This window comes from Benincasa hispida, chromosome 12 (assembly GCF_027475165.1).
Source record: "Benincasa hispida cultivar pf3 chromosome 12, pf3_genome.v1.1, whole genome shotgun sequence".
NCBI lineage: Eukaryota > Viridiplantae > Streptophyta > Magnoliopsida > Cucurbitales > Cucurbitaceae > Benincasa > Benincasa hispida.
Window position 1 is genome coordinate 72,723,450 of NC_143489.1, and position 23,177 is coordinate 72,746,626.

At 36.6% G+C, this 23,177-nt stretch overlaps 1 protein-coding gene and 1 pseudogene across 1 annotated transcript; both read right to left on the reverse strand.

Moving 5' to 3' along the window:
* Positions 1 to 462: 462 nt before the first annotated feature.
* EMB2766 (structural constituent of nuclear pore) lies at positions 463 to 21,613 on the reverse strand. The gene is made up of 9 exons (XM_039018780.2): positions 20,117 to 21,613; positions 16,646 to 16,754; positions 12,729 to 12,810; positions 11,155 to 11,277; positions 9,859 to 9,936; positions 7,032 to 7,135; positions 4,199 to 4,286; positions 3,924 to 4,022; positions 463 to 865 (listed from the first exon to the last, which is right to left on the reverse strand). Exons 1-9 carry the CDS (start codon positions 21,477 to 21,479, stop codon positions 770 to 772), a joined length of 2,142 nt encoding a protein of 713 aa, XP_038874708.1. The 5' UTR covers positions 21,480 to 21,613; the 3' UTR covers positions 463 to 769.
* On the reverse strand, positions 14,773 to 16,242 carry LOC120067255 (large ribosomal subunit protein uL4 pseudogene; annotated as a pseudogene).
* Positions 21,614 to 23,177: the final 1,564 nt, after the last annotated feature.

Genomic DNA, 23,177 nt, shown 5'->3' on the forward strand with positions numbered 1-23,177 from the left:
TCCATCCAAATTTTCAAGTTATCAAGTTATTAAAGAAATATATTTACTTATCAAACACAAACATAAAGTACGTACTTCAACAAGTTAGAGCTTCAAATTCACCACCCCACCTATTGTTGAACTCAAAAAAAATAAACAAAAAACAAAAAAGTTGTACATTCACTCAAGTAATATCATATTTCAATGTCAAAACATATTAAATCAACTTTGATTCTCTATCAACCAATAATGTGGGACTATTAACATGGTTAAAGTTAAACCGTTTGAAATCCGTACGCAAAATAATATGAAGACAAAAAAGAATAACATAAAAGTTAGAATTATCAAAATATTAAGCTCCATAGTTCATATTTAGTTGGAAAATAATTTAGAATGTCAATGAAATTTCTCTTTTTAGGTCAAACACCACGTATGAGTAAATAGAGAGATTTGGAGGGGGTAGATTCCTGTAATAAAAGTATATGCATCAACTTGAGCCTACTTTATCAATAAAAGTATCTCTACCTCATCCAAAAAGTTGAAAATTCGATTGCCCGCCCTACATTAATGTTTTCTAAAGAAACAAAAAAATGGATACATCCTTTTGGACAAAAAAATCACGAATGTCGGCTAGAATTGGGAATCAAACGATTTCCAGTTCGGCCAAGACATCCCCAAAAGAACCAAAATAAAAATAAAGATAAAATTCAACCACAAATGTGAATGAGTTCCTGTATACACTAATTCCAACAGCAACTTCACACAAATAAAACGAAAACCAGCTTACAATTTAAGACATCCAGAACTTTTGACCCAACAATTCACGATCTGCAGCAGGACCCTCCGTAGCAGCAAGCTTCTGAATACGTGAAGAAAACTCTTCGGCCTGACAAAGATTAATGTTAGAGCTCAATGCAATAATGGAAACTAAAATAAAATTATGATCCTAATGGATGTAAAGGCGTTTTTCCATGGTAGGTTATGCTATTAGGACTGTATTCAAAGAGGTACAATTACGAGGAAGATATGACCGAACTCTAACATAAATTTCTGATGTATCTCAAGAATAAAAAACACATTTCCTATGTCTACCTTAATATTACTGACTCAAAAATCTAGTCCTCGTACAGAACTTATAATCATTTCTGTAGTGTAATTTGAGTGTAGACTTATTCTTTACATTCGTCTTTAAAATATAGCTGTATATATATTATTTATTTATTTATCTCGCTTCATTCAAGCATCGTTTTTTTTTGTCCTTATGAGGTGCGCTTTGAAAACACAACTCACAAGACAAATTTGACTAATATAGAGGTCAGCAAAATCTATTCTACTCAAGCTTCCATTTTCAAAAAACTAATGAGCTCGATTGTTTTGACACAATCATATTTCTTTTCTTCCACGCACAAAATTAGCCAGCTCTCTTTTTCCACTCTTGACCAATTTACTTGTGGCCGGGGAAAGATGAAGCTGTTTGGACTCCGAAATATTCTGGCCTGTTCACTTATAAGTCGGTCTTTTTGCAGCTCACTGAAAGATCCCCAGTCCAAAAAACTTCTATGATCGAGACAATTTAGAAAAATTGTGCTCCTAAACAAGCGAAGATCTTTCTTTGGTCCTTAGCCCATAGAAGTCTTGAATACTCTTTTTTTTCGATAAAATCAACAACTTTCCTTGAGAAAAAAAACGAAAGAATAAAAGGGCGTACAACAAAATCCAAACCACAAAACATCCCTTCCACAAGAAGTAAGATGTGTCCTAAAGAGTAATTACAAAAAAGCTTTGAAATTGAAACCCACAAACAAACATGAAACCTTAAAAGGGACCAAACCTCACTAAAGTCCCTATCCTTATCCCTACCCCTGAACACTCTATTGTTCCTTTCCCCCCAAATATCCCATACAACAACACACACTCCAACAAACCACAAAAAACAGCCTCTCTCTAAAAGGCAGATGGAGGAGCAACTCTCCAATCGTCGTATAAATATCCCTCTGACTAGCTCTCTCTGCACCTCAAACTCTTGTAGGAAATAACTCCATAAAGATCTCGCTTACGAATAGCCCCACAAAATGTGATCCAGATCTTCCTCTGCCTTCCAACACATAATACAGCAAAAAGGAGCCATTAACGAAGTCCTCATCCTAACAAGCCTATCACAGTGTTAACCTGGCCCAACAACACTTGTCGAATAAAGAACTTAACTTTCTTAGGAATCTTAATCCTCCAAACTACAGACCAACTCTCTAACAGGAGTGGGATTTAATAACTGGAGAAGACTTCCAAAAGGTCAAGACTCCAGACACGAACATCTCTTCTCCCCTCCCTAAAACTGCACTCTTCCAACAAAGACAGAAGAAAGGCCATCTCCATTGTTTCCCTATTAGATAAATGACGACGAAACCCAAAACAAAGACACAGAGCTTCCCAACTTGACCAACAAATCAAAGGTGGTACAATTTTTAAAGAAAGAAAAATGATAGAGATGAGGAAACGCATAGCAAAGGTGTCATCCCCCACCCACTGATCTTCCCAGAAGCACGTACCCCTACCATACCCCACAACATAATGGACCAGAGTGGAAAAAGAGGGAAGCTCAAGCACAATATCTTTCCAAGGATTTCGATGTGTGCCTTTAACCCCCTTAGCCACCCAATCAAAAGGATGGGTACCATGCCTACTCTCAATGATTCTATGCCATAAAGATTCGGGTTCAAGGGGAAAATGCCAAAGCCACTTAGCCAGTAAGGCTTTGTTGCAAAGCCTTAAATTCCCAATCTCCAGACCTCCCAACTAACAAGATGAGAACTCTTTCCTTCATTCACCCCCTCCAAAAGAAAGTCTCTCATGTACTTCTCAAGATTCTTACAAACCACGCTCGGAGCATGAAACAGTGAGAAGTAATAAACGGGAATGCCACTCAACACGAACTTGATCAATGTAAGTCTACCAGCTTTGGAGAAGAAGCTTTTCTTCCACGCGGCAAGTCTCTTACAGAACTTCTCAAAAATGGGATCCCAAAACGAGATAGCCTTCGGATTACCCCCAAAGGAAGGCCAAGGTAAGAAAAGAGAAAGGAGTCAACCTCACAACCAATCATCTCCACCCATCTCTTAAGCTTATCCTGATCGCAATTAATACCCAAAACTTGACACTTGCTCCTGTTGATCTTTAGACTAGACATGGCTTTGAAGAACTCCACCATATGATTGAGGATCAAAAAGGAATCCTCGTTGCCAAAGCAGAACAATATTGTATCATCAACAAACTGTAAATGAGACAAGGCTTCCTCTTTCAAACCAAACCTAAAGGCCTCGAAAATATTACTATCCACTCCCTTAGAGATGAGACGACTTAACACATCCACGACAATAAAACAAGAAGGGGGATAGAGGGTCCCCTTGTCTCAGGCCTCTAGAAGTCTTAATTGACCCCTTAGGAGTTCCATTGATGAAGATAGAATAGTTCACGTTTCTAACACAGACCCACATCCACATCCACATCCACATCCTCCATTTATATTCAAAGCCCTTCTTCTGCATAACCTTATCTAATAAGGCCCAATCAACATGATCATAAGCCTTTTCAAAGTCCAATTTGAAGATACTCCCTCCTTTTTAGCCCTGTAATCCTCAATGGCTTTGTTGGCAATAAGAGTGATCAAGAATCCACCTCCCAGATGATAAGACTCCCTACCTCAGAGATCGTCGAGGGAAGCACCTTCCTTAACCGGTTAGCAAGGATCTTAGCCAGGATCTTAAAATATATTATTGCATCTCAGAAATGAATTTAAAGAGTCAGTAAGAGTAATGCAATCTGATGAAGATTTAATAACATAGAGAATAATGAAATGTTTTTATACTTAGGAAGCTATTTTATTACGGTCATCATGGTTCGTAGAGGTTTTAAATATGGAGAATGATATGTATACAAGCAACACTAACCTTTTCATCGATCCACATTAACGAACTTAATTGATTGTTTAAAATTCGGACAACTGCATCTAACGGCGTCATCCCATCAATCACATCAAGTTCTCCTCCCTATTTAAAAAATAGTAATAATAATAATAATAATCAGATATATGATGCATCCATTACCATGTAGAGGGAAATCCAAGGCAAGAATGAAATTTTAAATATAAATAAATAAATAAATAAAAGAAAGAAAGAAAGAAAGAAGAAGAAAAAGAAGAAATCATTTAGCTGTTATCCTTTACCTGGTTTGCATTTAGCGTCTGGATAATTGATTTGATTTGTTCTGTCATCTGCTCTAGTTCCCGCTCTATATATTCAGCTTGCTCATACCTGCAACAAGATTAAATTGAAAAGAGATTGAAATTTGAGCCCTCGGTACAATGCCGGAAAATTAATATGTTGTAGAATTATTAGAACTTAAAAAGATAAATGAATCAACTACCCATCTCCAATAGAGAAACTCAAGAAGCTAGAGAGTCATTTATGGTTTACCCCAAAGCAACGGTTTTTCATATGTTCATGATAGTGCCTTTTACCATGCAACTTTGAACCGACTTCTTAGGGTAGAGATGGTGAATGTCAACCATGACCCTATGCCATAAAGCTTTAACTTCCAAAGAAAACCGCCATAACATTTTTGCGAAAAGAGCCTCGTGAAAAAGTCCCAAATTCACTATACCTAACCCAACACAGATAAAGAGCCAATACACAAGCTCCCACCTAACAAAATGAGATCCCCCACCAACCTTTTAGACACTTTCTCATAAAGATTCCTTGTGGTCTTTTCTTCTTGGCACACGAGAAGAAATCCTAAATAAAGATGTGATTTATATTTGTGAATCCCACTCAGAGTTGACTAGATTAGTATCCACCTCCAGAACATAGAGAATTAAGTCTTCCTCCCATGAGGAGAGGCATTTCAAGACCTACTCCCTTAACAGGTACCAAAAATTGACCAATTAAGACTACTTCCTTAAGGAAAACCCTGATAGATAAAACAATGACGCTAGCTTACATGTTGTTAAAGGAAGACCATTTAAAGCTTAGGAGTCTCAAAACTAATATTCATACAGAGGGCTAGAGCGAAGGCTCCTGTCGAAATAATTTCAAACAATATCATAATGGAGTTGAAATTAATAAAAATCTCCCACGCTTGAAGAAACGAAAACCCTAATATTCACAAATAAACAACAAAAAAGAATGAACTCTCTTGATATTCTTTTTTTTTATATAGGAAACAAACAAGTACATTCCAACGAAACAAGAGACCACAACCTATGGGCAAGGGGTTGAGAAGACCCCTCCCCAAAAGACTAATACAAGAGTCTTCCGATTGTTAAAACTCATCAAGAAGTATCATTACCTAAATCTGTGAAGTAGGTAATGATGAAAGTAAAAATAATAATAGTAATAGAAGAGCAAAAATTAACCAGACATTGTTAGATAGCAAATCCATAAGGAACAGAACCAAATTCTTCAATAATACGCTCAAATTTTGCTCCTTCAATACAAAAATCATCAAAAGGCTGTAATTACAAAAGAATTTGGTGTAGTTCGTGCACCACCAAGAGGCTATATGCTGAACAAAAGCCCAAAAAGAATCAAAGGAAGCGAACTTATCTGCAAAAATTCTACTATTTCTTTCTATCCAAAAACACCACAATAGAGACCGAGTGGCACATCTCCAAAGAATCTTTCCTTTACCACTAAAGGCTAGGCTATCAAGCCCTTCGAGAAACCAGTCATCCCCCTTGTTTGGTAGACAGCCCTTCAACCTAAAGATACTAAACAGATTAGACCATCCCTTGTAGGAAAAATCATAATGCAAGAATAAATGGTCCAGAGACTCCTCATCTTCAAGCAAAGGCAACAAATAGATAGAACAGAGAGCTGTTTTTAAGTTTCCTCTGCAACATGTCAGGAGTACTTAGGCTTCTATATGTAAGAGACCAAAGGAAAAATCTAACTTTTTTGGGAATTTTCAGCTTCCAAACAAGATTAACCAACAGAAAAGTGGTGTGAGAGGGTTGCTTCATAATACTTAAGAAAGTAGCTTTTGTAGTAAACTTCCCTGAGGCATCAATCTTCCACTTAAGGCTATCACCATTATTCCCCTGCGGCATCCAAGAATTAAGAATTTGCAAAAGCTCAACCATGTCACCCATTTCTCTATCAAAAATGTTCCTTTTGAGGCCCAAGTCTTACGATTAACACTTTGCTAAGAATATCCAAATTGGAAGTGGGTTCTAATAGAAAGGTGAAGATCTACTGTTTTCTAGTTCTATTTGAAAGCGTATTTCCATCATCATCCCTCCATTTGAGTTCCTCTTATCATTAAGATTATCTATGAGCAAGGACAAAGCATCGTTTGAAAATTTCTTCAAACTATTGTATCTTGGAAAAGAAGATCCCATTATTCACAAATTAAAGACAAAACAAATGAACTCTCTTAATATACATGCAAACCCATATTTAGACCCTTGTTGACAGCAATTAACACTTTGCTAAGAACATCCAAATTGGAAGTGGGCTCTAATAGAAAGGTGAAGATCTATCATTTTGTAATCCTACTAGAAAGTGTGGTCCATCATCATCCTGCCGTTTGAGTTTCTATTATCCAGTTAAGTTTATCTATGAGAAAGAGCAAAGCATTGTCCAATAAGTTGAAAACTACTTAAAACTACGCTTCTTTGTAAAAACATTTCCATTCACAAAAAAAATTCAGTTTTCTTCATAATGTTCCTCCATCTAAATGCAAACAGATACATTTTATCTTGAGGATCTAAAGAAGATAACTTGACAAATAGACTCAAAAAAAAAAAAACATAATAATAAATAATAATTAAAAAGTGAATACTGAGTGCCAAGTTCCAAAGACCAATGTTAAACCATCATCACTTGGCAAGATTGTATCAATTTATGAATTGAATACCGACTTTTCAAATCCAAACAACAGCCACAACTAATAAACTCTCCCTGAGGAGTTTGTATCTTTCAAGTATTAGTCCCTTAAATATAAAAGACTATACCCTAGAGCATGTAATTAACATAATTAGCATAAAAGCGATCACTCACATTGCATCCCTCGTAGATGCAGCTTCATCGTCAAGAAGTAAACCACGTTCATCCTTGTAAATGCGCTCAGCATCTTCTTCCACGCTTTGTAATGCCTTATCAACCTGATAATTGAATAGATAAATCCACGTTTTTTTTTATTTTTCTTTCATTTTTTCTCAATGAAAGTCGTTATTCATATAAAATAAAAAAAAATTAAATAAAAAAATTAAATCCAATAAGCAATTCAAAATTTTTTAAAAAAATTGTATGGTCCGAACTCACTTCCAATTAAGCTAACAAAGTGTCATGCCTTCTTAAAGCACGCTTAGTAATAAAAAGCACAAATAAGACAAGTCAACGTTGGGTGCTATTTTCCCAATACTTGGGCTCAAATGATGAGACATAAGATTATAGGAAGAACCTCTGGGACTCGCCTTTCTACAGCTTTCCTTATGCTCATGTCATCTATTTTAGTTAGAACTCACATTTGGTCCTTGAATTTCTACTGAAGTTTTTTCTTTTTTAGAAACAAACTTCTTTTTTTTTTTTTTTTTTTTTTTTTTTTTTTTTTTTATGAAACAACAACTTTTCATTGAGAAAGAATGAAAGAATACAAGTACATATAAAGAAAATCAGCCCACAAAAAAGCATCCCTCTAAAGAAAGTGTTTCCAACTAAGTAAGATGTTACCTAGAGAATAATTACCAAAAAACTTCGGAACCGAAGCTCAAAGCGAAACATGAAAATTTCACTAAGGACCAAACCTCGTAAGGGACCTTATCCTAACCTCCAAAAATCCTATTGTTCCTCTCTCCAACGAACCACAACAAGCGGCCTCTCTCTCTGAAAGGCCTCTCTCTCGAAGTTATAATTTAGCCTCTGAAGTTTAGTATTAACAATATAGATACTATAGTATAGAATTGTGACAATGCAGTACTAAAACTGTAGTATCTATAGTCCCTAGACAGTGAATTTGTCTAATGATCTGCTTGGTGATTGATTTGGTTAATAACTCTTCCTTCAAGGACACCAAGGCACGAGGGAGAGAGTGTTAAGTTACCACTTAATACAAACACTCAAGAACAGTACAGAACACAAAACATACTAAAAGATAGAAAAGTATATTGCAATATCAAAAGAAGTTACAATATATCATATACATTCGAGAGGGCTACTCTCTCCCAAATTCCCCCAAAGAAAATTCTTACTAAATAAATTATCAATATCCTCCCCTCTTGTCACAACAATCAACACAAAGGAAGATAATCTCTAGCTGTGACCTAGGGTGTTCACTCTCCCATGCCAACACTTCCGAGCAAAAAGGCTCACTTTCTTGGGGATCCTCATCTTAAGAGTGAAACACAAGATTTTTTTCTATGTAAAGTAAACGACTTTCATTGAGAAAAAATAAAAGAAAACACAGGCATACAAAAAACCAAGTCCAAAGAAAATGGAGCTCCTTTTACATGAAAGGATCCCAACTATGCGGTATCATACCTATAGAATAATTACAAAAGGTCTTTAGAATCAAAGCCCAAAGGGAAACATGAAAATGAACGAGGGACCAAAGCTCCCTATAATCCCTCTCCTCTCCACTCCCCTAGAAACTCTGTTGTTCCACTCCCCCCACAAAACCCATAAAATCGCACACACACCAGCACTCCAAAAAAACCAGCCTTTCTCCCCAAAAGGTTGATTGAGGAAGAACTAAGAGTGACACAAGATATGAAATGTGATCTACTAGAGAATCCTTTAGAAGGATTAGGAATCCAAATTTCAAACCCAATAGTTCCTCCTCCTAAGATATAGAAGGTGGTCAAGGATAATGGAAAGAAGGGTAGGCATGTCCATCACCTAAGTCCATAAGGGAACGATGAAAACTCAAAGAGATAGAAAAGGAGTGAGACAAGTTATTTGGATGATGGTGATGTTGCCTACGGATGTCTAAGAGCATTCTCCAAGAATCAAACTATAGAATCTCTATCATGAATCAAATTGTACTCAATTCATAAAATCTCCCTCTTTATATGGGATTAATACACAAATAAGGGTAAAAAGGATTAACCTAGCGATTTACCTACATTACTCTAATCCTACCTCCATCTACTCATCTTACAAACGTGGGTTAGGCTTAGAAAACTCAGCCCACACCCTCGAGTATTTGAGAGTTTAATAGTTCAACACAGCTACAAGTAAATTCCTTAGGCAAGACCTTCTAGAAAAGAGAGCTATGGTCACATCATTTTTTTCAACTTTACAGAAAAGAATGAGTTCTTTGTATTGGACAACGTCCATCTATTTTGAATTATCTCCCAATAATAACACCTCAAAAAAATAAATTCCACAACGTAAACTTTACCATTTTTAGTGTTAAATCATCAATGGACCCAAAAGTTTTAGCTGATGCATGAAGATAAATTTAACATTATATCAACACTTTAACACTCCTCATCTGTGGGTTTGGAAATTTGTAAAAGACCCAACAAGAGGAAAAAGTATTTATTATATAGGTTTGAACACATTACCTCCTAGACATCCTGACCTAAAAGTTTAAGTTGATTGGTGAAGATAAATTTAATATTATATCAACACTTCAACATTTAGCATACCATCTTACGTTTCAAATGACATCCATGTCTGGCCATATAGTTTCACATTTGTTCAATGATCTAAAAAATTAATTAAGCAAGAATTCCACTATGACTCAATCTTAACGTCCTAAATGATGATTTAATCAAAACCAAAAATAGTATTGATAGGACAAAGGTACATAAGGCCATAGGTAAAATGTCTATCTAAAAGCAAGTATTGAAGGAAAAAGGCACACAAGGCCACAGGTAAATACCTCCTGTTGGTGAGTTTCGATCAGCTCCAATTTCTTCTCTAACTCAGCTTGGCTCTCAACCACCTTTGCAACTTCAATCTATATTCAAAATAAATGCATTAGAGCAATCTAGCAATCAATCTATCTTTTACATTATTCTTTTCTTAACATTTAGATAGAGAGAACACTCTTTCCTATACGGCTTCAACTGTCTTTCGTATATTTCATCTTACCAATAAATATTCGTTTCTCACCAAGAAGAAAGAGCCAGAACTTCTAAATAAAAATAAATATATAACAAGAGTTCAAGACAACCAATTTGATCAATGAAGAAAGAAAGAAAAAAAGAACCAAGTGAATCCTTAAGAAACGAAGAGGTCCAGTGTGCACTTTGATGCCTCCTTTCACATCTAAGATTTTGAAAAAAATATTCCTTTTCTTTTTTGCCCCTTCTTTTTTACAAAAGTAGACAAACAAAAAGCCTTAGAAAAGTAGTTCCGAGCAACATATGTAAATATAAATTTAAAAAAAGAAAATAAACACAAAAAACAAAGGAAATTAGAAAGAGAGATGGCGAGTTTGATATTCTTTTTATCTCGTCATTTATGTTACTTTCAGGGTGGTTTATCCTTTAAAAAAAAGAAGACTCTTGTAATTATTTCCTTTTCCTCATTTGGGCTGGTTGGCCTACCTTTACATTAGCTCCTTTGGCTAGTTTCTTTAGTTTTTTTAAAGGAATCGGAACTTTTCATTGATATAATAAAAAGAGTCTAATACTCAAAAAAATATAGTGATACGAAGTAAATAAGAGTTGAAAAATTAAAAAAAAACAAATAAATAAATAAATTTAAAAACAAAAAACAACAGCAGCACAAAAGCATTTAACAGGATGATGCAATTACAAAGGTCAACTAAAAAATTGGCTAGTTTCTCTTTTGCAGCTTTTCAATTCTTTAAATGATCATTTAAAAAATAAAAATTAGAATCGGTTGGGAAAAGAAACATCGAGGTAAAATTGAATGGAGCATTGTCCAAAAAAGCAGGGAAGAATAAATAAAGGGACGCGAACACATAAACTAAAGACTTCCTAGCAAATATGCTACGAGTTCATCTCCTGCAAATTAGGACCCTAGGGAAGACGCAGGGTGAATAGTAACTATCAACCCAATTAAAGGATCCAAAAATTCATTAACTAGAATTATCTTTTTTTATAATCTTTTTGATAATCATCATGTTTTGTCAGAACAGATATAATAGCCAATTAAATTTCATATCTCATTGAAGGTTTGAAAATCTTGAAATGATGTGACATAGCACCTCAAGTCTAAGGAGAATATCACGATTTTGCATAATCCTCCTATCCCACTCAGCAATAGCATTGGCCTGCTTCCGAAACTTTCCAGTACGCTCTTGAAGCTCTGCATTCCATTCCTTTATGATCTATAAAGAAATTGAAGAAAAATGCAAGAAGCATAAAATAAAAACAATTTAATTACCAAAATAGGGGGAAAAAAGACTAAAAATTGTTGGAGACATGTTGTATGAAGATTCAATGAACGCAAGAACATGGCACGAATATTTCAAACGAAGTAATTTAATTTGAGCTAAGGTCAACTTAAACTGAAAGAAAGGTACTTTCTTGGATGAAACAATGACACCACGTTTTTGCAGCCATTTTCATCACTAGATGCATAATTAAGCCATCAATTTATTTCCTATATTATTACTATATCTTGAATTAGACGAGTATTAATATCCTTTACCAAAGCCAATACCCTTCCAATCTTTTTCCCTTCCGCCAGTTAGGTAGAACTTTGCATTAAAAGATGTTGTAGAGAAAACCAGTGAGAGATTAGGTATCCCCACCCACAAGTCATAACCAACTAGGAAGTACCTAAATCTTCTTAATTGATCTCCACATTATAAAAATTAAATTAATAAATAAATAAAACAGCTGCAATATTTCGGTCTTAAGGACACCAGTCTCCAACCAGAAGCAAGCAGAGCAGATGGACCAATGATAAACTTCCCTATGTCTATGACAATCTCGGGGTGGCCTTGAGGCCTTTCACTTGAAGAGGCAAGGAGTAAGTCGGTATGCATGAAGTGCAAGCCTCAAATTTAATTACAAAAATATGTTTAAATCCTAAGGTTTAAGTACCAGAAAAATCACCCCTATCAATTTCCACTAGAATAAGAGGCTAAACCCTCTAGAAGGACATCCTTAACGTAGTTACTATTATCACTAATATGATTCAATTTTTCTGTAAAACTAAATCATCATTGTTTCCAAAGCCTAGGTAGTAAAAGTAGTAATTAACTGAATTGTCACAAGCCATGTATTAACATTCCATATACAGAGGAATCATTTTTTATATATCTATATACATGTAGTAACCTTTATATTTTTTAAAGAATGAGCAAATTAATAATATTCTTTTAACCCTTACGTAAGGTATTAAAGTCGTTAAGCCTCAATGCATTTTCATGCAGGCAATGTCATAAGCCTCATGGTCCATAGCGAAGCATGGTAAAACTATAATGGTGAAATAAGGGGAAACATTTAAACCAAATCACAACCGTATTAACTATAGCATCAAAAAATCTAAAGATGGGGATTTCTTTATCTTGAAAAATTTTTAGATTTCTTTCTTGCAATAAATTCCAATAAAAGGCTCTTATAAAGTTCTCCAAAACCATCTTTTTCTCCTTTCTGAAGGGGTGTCCACCAAGCGTATAAGAGGAGATTAGAGTTTTGTTAATGAGGCATGTGTTGATTCCTTTTCTAGACCCAATTTGAACTTCTGTTACATAAACATAGATAAAATTGTCTGACAAAATAAGGCAACTAAAATGCACTTGCTGAGTTCCGATCATGAAAAAAGAAATACCTCTTCGACAGTCTTCCCTGTTATCTCAGATGGTAATTTTGGTGTAGAAGATACTGTTGCATTAACAGTTGAAGTTGTACCACTGCATAAATGAAAGATAAAGCAAATGGATAATATACACCATTGAGTTCTTAATAATAACCACTCCATGCAAGTATTAATATACAGTAGAATGAGTTAAGCGAGAAGACAAATAAGATATGTTGATGTAATAGGATAGGGATATTTTAGTAAAATCAAGTTATTCTTGATTAATCTTTGATTAATTATATTTTAATTACCAATTTAGTTTTAATCTCTTTTAGTTATCCTTTTGGAACTCTTGTAATTCTCTATAAATAGAGAGAGTCTCCTTGTATTAGGTCAGTATGGTCACACTCTCATTAATAAAAAGACTCTTGATTTGATTATGGGAGATTTCTCTACTTTAGCATTTAGGCTACATCAAATTGGTATCAGAGTATCCGATCTGCCAAGCTGACTGTCGCCAGTGGAAGTCCGAAAAACTCTTAGCGACGCTGATCACAAAAGGGAGTTTCGTGAGTTGTGCTCATTGCCAAACAACACACACCTTACTAAGGGAAACCCTTTAAATTCAAGAAAATTGAGAAGAAGCTTGAAGAATCATCCAAGAATGGAATTTTATAGAAGATCTAATGCATTTTGGGACAGAAATTACTAATTCGTGCTTTGAAGAACGACCAATAAGGTTCATAACATGTTCGCGAAAATTCAATAATCGGTCCTACAACCATTTTGATGAAGAAACTTATTCAAAAACACCCAATTTGTACATCAATCCCAAAGTATTGAAGAAAATGAAGAAGGGAGCCAAGAAAATCTAACGTTTGTTGGGAGAGATGAGTCAAAACGTGGAGCAATTTTCTGAATATTTGCAAGAACTTAAAGAATTAATGCAATAAAATCCAGAATTCATCCAATGGGACTATGAAATTGGGCAAGAAACGAATGGAAAAGAAGTCCATTGTAAAGATGAAGACCAACCGCACAAAAAGAAAATTAAAGAAATTGTCGACAACGAGGTTAAAAAAATCAATGAGATTAACTTTGAGATTGCACAAAATGAATTGGACGAGGAGGAACAATCGATTAATGAAAATAATGGTGGAGACGTTGAAAGCAAAGACATGACAGAAGCATAAGAAAACAATACCCACAGGCGTCCTACTTCTAAAAGGTTTTAAACCTTAAATGCAGTCAACCACGAAACAACGCGAACATAAGAAGTTTAAAAAATTGGGTTTTCGAGTGTAATAGATGGCAACATACAAGAGGTCGAATTGAAAGTTGACGAAGGTGACTCATGTGAGGAAGAGAAGATGAGATTTACCTATCCATTGCACAACACAATTCAAAAGATTTGACCAATTACCTAGTTGACTCGACCCCCATGTGTCGCGAAATCATACCAAAAGAATTACATAAAGAATTTGCATCTTCCATTTTCTGTCCACGCCTAAAGATAAACAATTATCAAATTTTCGATAAGGGTTTCACATTGTCAAAATGATTTATTTTCACCAATTGAGGATCATATCACCAGAAGATTATTGTTGGAGATCTTAGAAAGGATTTACAGGGAAAAGATAAATATACCACCTATTAATTGGATTTACAGGGAAAAGATAAATATTCCACCTATTAATTGGGCTCAAGAAATTTGGATGTTGTTGATATCGGTTGTTCAAAGGTGTTTCCTTTTGAGTGGTTTACTTTTTTATTTTTACCTTCATTTCCATTTTAAAACTCGAGGACGAGTTTCTTTTGGGAGGGATAGAATATGATGTAATAGGATAGGGATATTTTGGTAAAATCAAGTTAATTTTGGTTAATCCTTGATTAATTATATTTTAATTTTTTTTAGATTCAAAATTTAAATATAAAATTAAAGTGTAAACCTCGGTGCAAATTACTAATACCAAAAAACTAAATTGACCTCCCTAAAGCTCTTCAGATGTTCAATTTCATTTCCAAAAGTAAATACTCTTCCACCAAGACGAAGATAGGAGGCAAGAAAGGAGGTAGCTCTCAAGATCCCATTTAGTATAATATGGACTATTCCTCAATGACCCAAAACAGAAAAGCCAGCAACAGCAGCATACAAAATTTAATTAACAAACTAAGGTTCTATGAAAATGTCAAAGAGAAAGGGAAATCATTGGGAGACACCAAGCCACTTGGAGAAGTTCTCAAACTCGGTGTAATCACTATCTGAAATCATTGTCTGGTACCATGCTTTGCCTGCTGCCTTTACTGTTATAGCCTCCTCCTTAGGGATAATGTTCCTCTTCTTGTCAAGCTTTTCCTTCTTAGCTTTAACGCACTGTGCCTCAGCCAATAAAAAGACATTCTCCTTGCAGTCTTAGCATATGGGTTAAGCTTCAACATGGCGTTAAGGTTCTTAAGTGGGTTCTTCTTCAATGAAGGTCTCTTCACACCCTTCTTGATGGGTTTAACAACAGATTGAACCTCGTCGGAGTTGATGATCCTAGACAAATCAGCGTTGACCATTTTGGCCCTTGGGAGAACGTAACCCTTCTTCTTCTCAGACGACTTCTCAAACAATCCATAAATGGAATCAAGCTTTTCAAAAGCAGTCCAGACAACAAATCTTCCAAGATGACCCCAGGTGCGAGCTTCAAAAGATTCAGCCTCTCAACATTCACAATATCAACGCCCGGAATGATGCGGAAGGCCTTAACAAGCTTAGCACCTTCAGTACCATAAACAATCAACGGACCCTTTCGCGAAATGTAGCGACGATTCCTCATCTTACCTTTACCAGGGTGAATGGCATGACTGTCCTTCGCTTCCTCGACATCAGGCAAAGCACCGATCTGCTTCAAAACCTTAATCGCAGAAGAGGTTTTCTCGATTCCCTCAACGGAGTCGCTAATCACAAGCGCCAATTCCGGAACAGACTCGATCCGGTGGCCACGAGCCAAAACCAAAGAAGAACTGCAGAAGCAGCAATGGCAGAAACAACAGCATACCTCGATCTTTCGGTGCCATCGGCACCAAATCTTCGTCGGAGCAAACATACAACCTGCACGACACATGTTTCCAAAAGCTCCTTGACCAGCACGGTGAGTACCGCCACCAGGAACATGAGGGATACGAGAAACGGCTCATCCAGTACCCCATGATTCTGCGGAAGTTTGATGACCTGTGCGCTTGCTCACAGCATAGGGTTGGCGGTTGTTCTTAGAAATGTTGGCGTGGACGAAGTTGATGATATCAGGACGGATAGAAGCTTTCATGACATCGGGCAATGGCACTGTCTGAGAAGAATTGGTGGCCATGTCGCCTTCGAGAGACTGGACAGCGACTAAAGGGCGAGCGGCGGTGGCGGCCATTTTGGGGCGAGTGAATGTTTAAGAAACTAGGGTTTTTTTCTCTATAGTAATTATATTTTAATTACCAATTTAGTTTTAATCTCTTTTCGTTATCCTTTTGGGACTCTTGTAATTATCTATAAATAGAGACTCTCTCCTTTTATTAGGTCAGTGAGGTCACATTCTTATTAATAAAAAGACTCTTGATTTGATTCTTGGAGATTTCTCTCCTTTCATCATTCAGGCTACCTCATATGTCTTTGAAACAAGGAGAATAAATGTTTCAATACCTTAAAAGACAAAGAAAACATTATAGATAATGGCCTTCCTCACTCTCAAGATAAGTTTCAAATGGAAGAAAAGATGAAAAGAATCCAATTCAACTTAAAGTCTAAAGATAATGGAAATAATAGTTTTTTTAAGTTAAAAAACATAGATGATGGAACATAATATATGAACAGAAAAATAATAATATAATCCTGGCTCCATTAATAGACAAACCAGGCAAGTTTTTACTTATATAGCAAAGATACTAGGAAAGCAGCAAAATCATATACATACCTACTACTGCTTGCTACAACAAGAGTTGATGAAGTCTGACTCTGACTTGAAGCACTGAAACCAGACGTGGTGGTAGCAGGAGTAGGAGCGGAAGTCAGAGAAGGGAAACCTGCAAAGAATAAAGACAAATATGTAGAAGCAGACACACTAACAAAATACGGAAGGGATATTTACATAACGATATGGCAACATTCTTAAGGGAGTATTTTTCTAACACCAAGACAGCCAAAAAAAAAAAAAAAAAACTAAAGAATCAAAAAAGGCATAAAAGGATCTTTCCCGTCACAGCAATTGTTTTTTCATTCCAAATGGTCCAAAAGAAGGCTCTAATAAGGTTGCACCAGTGAATCTCCTTTTTCATTTTTGAAAGAGCGCCCACCAACAAAAGAGTCTAAAGATCACCACAAAAGGCAAGAGTCCAACCAAAACATCCACCAACAAGAAATCTCAAAATCAGGCCACAAAAGGACAAGTCGTGAAAAGGTGCCTCTGAATTTTGGAACTTCCTTTTCTTGGGGAGATGGAAACCCATGGAGATCTAATGTAGCCTAAATGATCAAAAGAGAGAATCATTTGGAGAAAGAGACCATCTGGAAAATATTAATCAAAGCCAAATACGGGTCACAACACTTTGATCTCATGGCAGCTGATTACAAACGCATTTCAACTAGAAGCCCATTGGAAATACATTCTACATCAAAAGGATCTTGTCTACAGAATATTCAATGTATTATCAGTTATGGCTCCTCTACAGCTTTTTGGACCGACACATAGTTTGCTAGTTACACTTCTAAAAAGACTTTCCCCAAGCTCTATCAATTGTCTAACTCAAAAAATGCACCTACTAAGGAGGTTTGGAATGCTACAAACTGTCTTGGTCCCCAAACTTCATAAGACACCTCAAAGATGATGAGATCACGGAATGGGCTACTTTTACCTATCTCCTTCCAATTTTGAACCTTACAGATAGAAAGGATAATTGGTTATGGAAACTCAATCATTCTGGTTTCAATGCAAAGCCATTATACTCTTCCCTCTTGACCAACCCACACTCATCTTCGGCCGACTTATTTAGAAAATTATGCAATTGCTCTTGCCCAAAGAGAGTGAAATTCCTCCTTTGGTAAATCATAAATTCATGTCTAAACACCATGGATAGGTTACAAAAACGCTGCCCATGGATCAACCTATCTCCTTCTTGGTGTTGCCCCTGTCGAACAAACAGTGAAACTATTCAGCATGTCTTCTCTGACTGCCCCTATTCTAGAGAGATATGGATGGAGATTTTCTCTGCCTTTAATTGGTTTGTTGCTTTTCCAAATGGCACACAAAGCTGGCTCCACCTACTGATCGTTGGACTCCTTTCAAAGTTGTCAAAGATCGTCTTTGGTTAAGCACCATTTGTGCTGTTTTGTGGAAGACTTGGAATGAAAGAAATGCTAGAATCTTACAGGATAAGAACAAGACAACAAAAGACATTATTGATACTATCATTCAAAATGCTTTTTTTGGTGCAAAGATTTATAAGCTATACACAGTTATAGTTTTTCTTTCCTTGTAATTGGAAACACCTTTTGCACACCCTATGAATGTTCTTTTTTGTACACCCTATGAATGGGGTCCTATTGTACCTTTGGATATCTTTGGATATTTCATTTAATCAATGAAATTGTTTCTTATCCAAAAAAAATGATCAAAGGGGAGAAATTTCCAAGAATTCAAACAAAAGTCTTTTATTAATGAGAAGATGTGTAATACAAAGAAGGGACTCTCTATTTTTAAAGAATTACAAGAATCCTAAAAGGATAACTAAAAGAGGCTAAAAACCAATTTGGTAATTAAAAGGTAAGTGATCAAGGATTAACCAAGATTAACTTGAAAACACTGATTGATTGTAGCTTTAAAAGTAAGGACTACTTTTTGTGACCGCTAATGGTATTTTTATGCCAACTTGGCAACTTCTTATCAAGGATAAACTAGAGAGTACATGCCAAAAATCCTTTCAATATGAAGCTTTAGAAGGGCCACATATAGCGGAGACTGGAGAGCAAAAAAGATAAACCATCGGCCAAAGAAATGTGAGGGGAAAGAGTATACACACCTTCTAGGCCTCCATCGCCAATATAGAAGGACCATTCCAAAGGATAGTAATACCTCTAGAAGAGCTCCAAGCATTGGTGACAGACCAACCAATGTGAACTGAACTCCAGAGAGATTTTATCAAGAGACGTCGTTCTTTTCTAGATTCTTGGAGGATGACATATAGAGGGATTTTCTCTAAAATGAAGTTCTTAGCCAAGATTCAAAACCCCTAATATTCCATGACAACTTACAAGATAATCAAAAGGGAAATTGCGACCCACTTCGAATGTGGAGGAAACTTTTTCATATTTGATTGTTGGGTGCAACCAAAAACCTCATTTATTCACTGTCATCAAAACAATGTATCCTTTGCAAAATGAATTTGGAGTCTCAATCTCAATTATTTATTTGCTGCCCGTTTGTACAATCTTTTTGGAATGATTCGGGAGCAACGTTCAATTGGCCCATGGTCCTCCCATAGAATCCTCACATGCTCCCAACTTTTTATTATTGGACCATCCATTTAGTTTGAAGAAGGAAACTATGTGGAAGAATCTAGCTCATGCTTTTTTGTGGTCAATTTGGAATGAAAGAAACCATATAACTTTCAAAGACAAGGATACTACTTAATACATTTTTTAAACAATGTCCTTTAACTTGCTCTTTCATGGTGTAAATTGCTCTCTTCTCCTCCTACACTATTTCTTCTCTCTTGTCCAATTAGAGATGTCTTGTAACCACTTTTGGATTGGAAATCTTCTTTCCACACACACACACACACAAAAAAGAACAAAAATCAAATCCAAACGTCTCCATTGGGTTAAAAAAAACCCAGTTTTTATTAAGTTATATACTATACATCTACTAAATCTACGAAGTTTGCTCATACTTCAAAACACAGAGTGCTACTTTAGGTAGTAACGCCGCCCAGGCTCAAATGCCTCCATGTTAGATGCATAAACTGAAGAGCTGAGTTTTAATTCAAACATATATAATGAATCATCTGACAAGATGCGTAAAACAAACAATGGAGTCAAATTGAAATGTTTTTTTTATGAATAACAAGCTTTCATTGACGGGAAAAAAAATAACGTTTGAATCCACTTTCATTGTCAGATGACTCATTAAGGTTTATTATTGCAAGATCATGGGAGAGAGTTGCCCATTGCTCCATCTCTACCTCAGATATAGCATTGACTATAGAAATAATGAAGAAAATCATTTATAACAACCAAAAGAATATTTGAATCCGTCTTCACTACATTTGTACACATGCAATTCTAAAAAAGAAGGGGAAGAACCACTTAACAACATGAGTCAACAAACTTATTCCGAACAGCCAATATTATAAATTATCACGAAGTAGAACAAAGAAAGTAGAGAACTTACCGAAAGAGGCTGGTGCTTGGGATGATGAAGCAGCAGTTGATGTTTTGGTCGGCAATGATAAGGAACCAATTGCACTTGATGAAGAAGCCATGCTTGTGACACCGAAACCAGTAAATGAACTCACAGCACCCGAAGAAGAAGCCGAAGGAACGGAGGATGCTGCTATGGACAAGGTGGTAGCAGCTGAAGAACTCGAACTAAAAGCTGGCACGGAGAAGGATGGCTGAGTTGTGCTATTTGCAGCTGGAGTAGAACCACTGGTGGTAGTAACCGTAGAGAATAAAGGAGCCACAGAACTTGACAATGATAGAGAAGTAGGCTTTGTAGCTGTAGTGCTCGGAGCAGAAGACCCTCCCGTCGATGCTGCATTGCTAATACTAAACCCGAAAGAAGATTGAGATGCCGACGAAGCAGGTGTTCCGAATGAGAAGCTCGAGGAACTAGTAGAGGCTGTTGTAAGAGAAGAAGAAGAAGATGCAGTTGTAATACTAGTAGTTTTGGACAAAGACACGGTGGAAAATGAAAACCCAGAAGAAGAAGAAGAAGAAGAAGCCGCAAACAGTGAAGACGAATTCAAATTCTGGGAAGAACTCGAAGAAAAAGAGTTCTGGAACGGAGAAGTCGATGTAGACGATGAAGACGACGCAAACAAGTTTGAAGTGGAAAGCGAAGAAGATGCACCAAAGGGACTAGACCCAAACAAAGCTGAACCTGAACTCCCTGAAGTTGTAGATGTCCCAAACAGGGAAGAACTAGAACCTGAAGCGGCAACAGAAGCGCCAAACAACGCTGACCCCGGACTTGCAGTGGATGCAGATGTTGTGCCAAACAATGGTGCACTGGAAGTAGTTGCAGAAGACACCCCTCCAAACAAGGACGGAGCGGAGGCCCCTGCAGATGGGGTAGCCCCAAACAAGGGCGCAGATGAGCTCCCGGAGGACGGAAGAGCCCCAAACGAGGGCACAAGGGAGCTCCCAGAGGAAGAAGCAGGCCCAAACGAGGGCGCAGGTGAGCTCCCAGAGGAGGAAGCAGACCCAAACAAGGGAGCAGATGAGGTCCCAGAGGAGGGAGCAGACCCAAACAAGGGGAGGGAGAAAGAGAAGGGAGAGGAAGCGGAGGAGGGGAAAGAGGAAGAGCCAAAGCCGGAGGAAGAGGAAGAAGCAGGATTGGGGGTTTGATTGGAAAATGGAGAGGAGGAGGAGGTAGGGTTAGAGGAGGAGGAAGATGAAAGAGATAAAGGGGTTGATGATGATCCGAAGGAGAAGGCGGAAGTGGATCCGAATGAGAAACCTGTGGAAGAGGAGAATGGAGAAGAAGAAGAAGACCACTGGGAGGAGGAAGATCCAGAACCGGAACCCGACATCTCGATCGATCTCCAGCGGAAGAGACTGTCAGAGTGAGGGTTTTAGGGGGGTTTGGTGGAAACGGTATTTATCTAAATAATTTCAATTTTTCCAGTATGAATCAAGTAAAGCAAAAAAATAAAATAAAAAACATCGAATTATAATGGAGTTGAAATAATGAAATTTAATGCAGAGAAATGAGTTAGTTTTAGAGGTTAATTAGGAAAAATGGATGGTTTTCAAACCATTTTAGAAAAAAATGATTTTAGAAGTGATTTGAAAAAATGCGTGGTTTTCAAACTATTTACAAAAAATAGGACATTTTTTTTCTTTATTAAAATACGTCTCTTTTTCTATAATTTTTTATATTTTTTAGACAGGTCATACTTAAATATGTCTGCTCAATAAATGCATTCAGTTCATTAAAAAAATATGGTTGAATTGTCAAATCAATGCGTATGTCAGCGCCTTCACAAGGTCTGCAGGCGCCAGACCTCGTTGACTATGGTAGAAAACCAATTTTGTCGGTTTCTACTCCATTTTCCCTTCAATTTTGCCCCCTTTTTTTCGGACAAATCCTTCCTCTTCTTTATCTTTTCTCCCCAACATCCAACAACCATTTTTATTTCACCATTTCCTTATATTTTCTCCCCCAAATAGCCATTTTTTTATCATCTCATTCCTATTTAATCTCCCAAACAGCCATCTTTTTATCATCTTCTTCATATTTCTCCTCCCAAATTTGGTGGTCGTCTTAATATTTACCATTTTCTTCCTCTATTCATATTACTACTCTATTTCGGTGCAACATTTTTAGTAGAAATATTGAATGTTGAATGTTTGAAAATATTCATAATGTATTTAGTCGTTGATTTTTTTAGAAATATTGAAGGTTTGAAAATCAAATTTATTTTAGTTTTTTTTTTAGAGTTACATTGTGTTATATGCACTCTTATGTTATAATAAGTTGTAAATCTATTCAAAATTTTAATGAATGACTAAGTTTAGTATTAGCTTGGCAATGAGATTGGGGCAAGGCGGGGAACCCCTGATGGGGGAATTTATTCCCTATCCCCCTCGTCCCCGTCATTTGAAGGCGGGGACAGGGGCAAGGATTCCCCGTCGGAGAAACGGGTCACACGAGGATCCATTCCCCATTTCCCTTTTTGTTTTCCTACAGGGACCTTTTTTTAATTTTTTTTCTAAAATTCTTTTTGGTTTGAACTTGAACAGGTTAATTGGGTTAAATTAAAAACTAGACTAAATGTAAAAAAGTTAAATACCTATATAGAGAGAGAAAAAATTATATTTAAAAAATCTATTCAGGGCGAGGTCAGGGTCAGGGTCGGAGGCGGGGTGGGGATACCTTCCACATCCCCACCCCATCCCCAGTTAAGGAACCTTAAAGAGGTCCCCAGTTTGACCCCACCCCCAGTCAAACTAGGGATTCCTCGCCCCAACGGGGATTCGACCATGCGAGGAATTTTGCCAACCCTATTTAACATCCAAAATTTTATTGGTCTCCGGATGATTAGAGAGATTTTTTTCGGAAAGCGTAGAAATCAATCGTTCGAGGCCCACTCATTCCAGCAGGAGTTAGTGGGGAAGGGGAGAGGTGAGGTGGGCCTCTTCAATTCAACAAGACTTTTTTATTGAAAGAGAACAAAAAGACTGAGTAAAGTCCAGGACCCATATTTAAGGAATTAGTTTTCCCATAC

Coding starts and splice junctions, on each gene's coding strand:
- EMB2766 (XM_039018780.2), bottom strand. CDS start 21,479: ATGTCGGGTTCCGGTTCTGGATCTTCCTCCTCCCAGTGGTCTTCTTCT. Junction 4,023..4,198: donor AGACGCTAAATGCAAACCAG/GTAAAGGATAAC, acceptor TTTTTTAAATAG/GGAGGAGAACTTGATGTGAT. Junction 866..3,923: donor TAATGTGGATCGATGAAAAG/GTTAGTGTTGCT, acceptor AATCTTTGTCAG/GCCGAAGAGTTTTCTTCACG.